This window comes from Trypanosoma grayi, assembly GCF_000691245.1.
Source record: "Trypanosoma grayi strain ANR4 Tgr_817_V1, whole genome shotgun sequence".
Classification (NCBI taxonomy): domain Eukaryota; phylum Euglenozoa; class Kinetoplastea; order Trypanosomatida; family Trypanosomatidae; genus Trypanosoma; species Trypanosoma grayi.
The window spans coordinates 3,132-6,179 of NW_008826436.1; the positions used below are offsets into that span (position 1 = coordinate 3,132).

At 47.4% G+C, this 3,048-nt stretch overlaps 1 protein-coding gene across 1 annotated transcript; it reads right to left on the minus strand.

Moving 5' to 3' along the window:
- Positions 1–592: 592 nt before the first annotated feature.
- On the minus strand, positions 593–2,248 carry DQ04_08171020 (hypothetical protein; the record flags this gene model as incomplete). The annotated part of the gene is made up of 1 exon (XM_009315460.1): positions 593–2,248. One exon carries the CDS (start codon positions 2,246–2,248, stop codon positions 593–595), a length of 1,656 nt encoding a protein of 551 aa, XP_009313735.1.
- Between the last annotated feature and the right edge of the window lie 800 nt (positions 2,249–3,048).

Here is a 3,048-nt window from a genome sequence, read left to right on the forward strand (position 1 = left end):
ACACACACATATATATATATATATATATATATATTCCCTCTCAACTCCACGGAAAACTCTTCATTGCGTTTCACTTGCCCTGTGTTCCATTGCAGGATGGTATGTTTAATCCTCCGCCCTCCCCCCGCCTCCCACACACACAGACACACAGAGGTCGGGGAAAGTTACTGCTGGAAGGCACCACCATCAAATAAACTGATATCCATAAAAACAAGCCACGCTTCTCCTTCGCTCACACCGCTACAATAAAAGGAGAGTGAGCCAGCATTTGGAACAAAACCGCAGAGCGAACAAGGGCAGGCGCAGGCCAAAAAAGAAACAAACAAAAAACAACAAAAAATAATCGAGCTTGAGCGTATTCTCCATTTTCGCACGGAAGGCACACACACAATAAAGACAAGAATCGTTGGCTACGTGCACCCTCAGAGGCAGTAGAAAGCAGGAAAAGACCACAAAGCACTACGCGCGGAAGAAAAAAAAATATACCTGTGTAGGTGAGACAAATAATAAGCAAGTAACCAAAAAAAAAAATGCGTTACACAACCCTTTTTCTTTTTAAATTTGCAATGATTGACTGCCAGTTGCATCTTTTCTACGGGCTCTGAACGCAGGAATTGCTCCGTGAGGTGGGGTGGTGGGACGGAGAGCGCTCCCCCCGAGGGGTACGGTGCACACGCACATGCAGTTTTCTCTCCGTGAAGAAAGACCGTCGGTTGTCCCACGTTAAAATAAGTTCCCCATGACAACCAAAGACAAAATGGTCCGCCCCCTCCTTTACGGTGGACGGTGGCTTCAGCACTTCCGTGCGGCCTTCTTCCGTGCACTCAATGAATACAGCACTGAACTTGACTCCTCCGCGCTTCACGGCAAACTCCCACGTGATGTCTTCGAACGACATCATGTCATACGAAAGAATGTACTTTTCACGAGGTGGCACAACAACATAGTGAACGTCATCATTCTGCAGAGTGTTAAGACTCTCAGATACTGTATCTCCCAGTACCTCTCCAAGCACCTCATTGCGGTCCTCACTCGTCGCACCGCATGTCGATGAGCTTGGACAACCGTGTTGTGAGACAATGCTCTCTGCACTAAGCGTATTTCTATTCAGCGGAACGCAGCCCAATATACAGTTACAAGCGCCGCCTAGAAAAACTGGCAATTTGTCCACGTCTATCACTTCTCTCAACACAGCAGGTGTCTTCCTCTCGCTGACGCACATTATCTTTTTCCGTAGACCATGCTTGCTTGTGCCAAAGAAGCTAAATGCCCAGTGACTGAACGCCACGCCACCAGGACAGTTCACTAACAGGAGCCGCTCTAGGAGTTCCGGGTAGTACTTATGATCCAGCTTGATCATCTCTCGGACGATGCGTACGAAGGGGCTCTGGACAAAATCTTGAAAGCACATTCCCATACAATCAATGACAACAGTTGCCGTTGTAATACATTTCTTCAACCCATTTGTCTCCACACCTCCTCGCGACGGTCTAACAATGTTGCAATACTCCACGACCCTTCCAAGCATCTCGTTGCCGTATAAATGAAAGAGGGCCGCAAGGTTTTCGGGGCGCTGGCGAACTGGTGTTATTTTCCACAGCGCCTGGTAAAGCTTCTTTGCCTTTACATGCTCCAGTCGACCGTACATAACAGGATGGCCTTCCTTGTCCCAATAGTGAATACTACTTGCGTAGAAACTGTTGATGAGGTCGAAGATTGGCCGCAGAAATCGATGGTTGTTCAGGTACCCACCGGAGTTCAGCATATTCGTGCAATTTTCGTCGCATGTCTGAAAGTCGGCATTCATCACTGGTAAGTGTAACGTGGTGCATAAATGTTCTTCATTAAACCCACGCAGCGGAATGAGTGAGGGGAAGAGTAATAGAGAATCCAGCTTATGAGCCTTGCGGAATTCATTTGTCTCCAGGATCATCTTTATAGCATTGTCGACGTCGAATCGGTTCGCCTTGAGATACCTATAGGCAAGAATGCGACGCGCCTCGGCATCAACACAGCGGTGAAACTGGGGGAACTCTTCAAAAGACGGCTGCTCGCCTTTCTCCTTTGCTGTATTGCCCGATGGGCCGTTCTGCGTTTGGTGATTGCCACGGCTACAGTCAGCACCACCACTGCCTTGCCTGTGGCATGCGAGGCGGCGGAGAACCTCGGCGGTCAATGTGATGCTCTCCGGCGTGCCGCTCAGGCTCTTCACATCCTCATTGTCATCAAATCTCACGGTTTCTTGCATTTCACTGGCACAAGCAAGCAATCCTTCACCCTATGTAGAGGCAGAACAGCACTGGTTGTTGGCTGTTCTACAGTGAGGCAAAATAGGCCTAATCCACAAAGGGGCCCAATCTACAGGCGTGGAAAGTTTGCAACCACAAATGATACACCGCCTTTGATCGTGTACCACTTGATGAACAGTACCACTGCGCGCAAGGTATAAGGAAGAGAGAGAAAGAGGGAGAACCGAAGGCCAGCCATAATCCAAAAACCCGATGAAGTCATCCACATTAAGGCCAACCATCAGGGAAGGAAAATCTAGAAAAAACGAACAACAAGTTTTCAAGGTGATGCAGATGAATCCGAGACAGCTTCACCCTATTTACACCGGCTCCCCTACCTCATAGTTGCGGTGGCACGATCAGACGCTTTTTTTTGTTTTGACCTCCTTCTTCTTTTGTCTTCCTCTTGTACAACAGAGTTCTCATAGCCTTCAAGCAACTAAATCACTTATGCACTGGGTCTGTTAGCCTCCGCAAACAGGTACAGGCTGAATAGGATGAATCATACTTGATAACACACGCAAAAAAAAAAGAGCTTCAACGCACTCTTTTCCCCTGTTTCACTTATGTTTGTCACAAAGAGGAACTGCATTGGTCTCTTGTTATTCATCATCTACTTTACACTACCGGAGATACTGATGATACCTGCAGAGGAGCGTGAATGTTCACAGTTTCATTACAGCTACTTAAGCCGACGCACGCCAAGCCCCCCACCTAAGTGCTCAAAAGAATTAATTATACTTGTTTTTTTTTTTTTTTT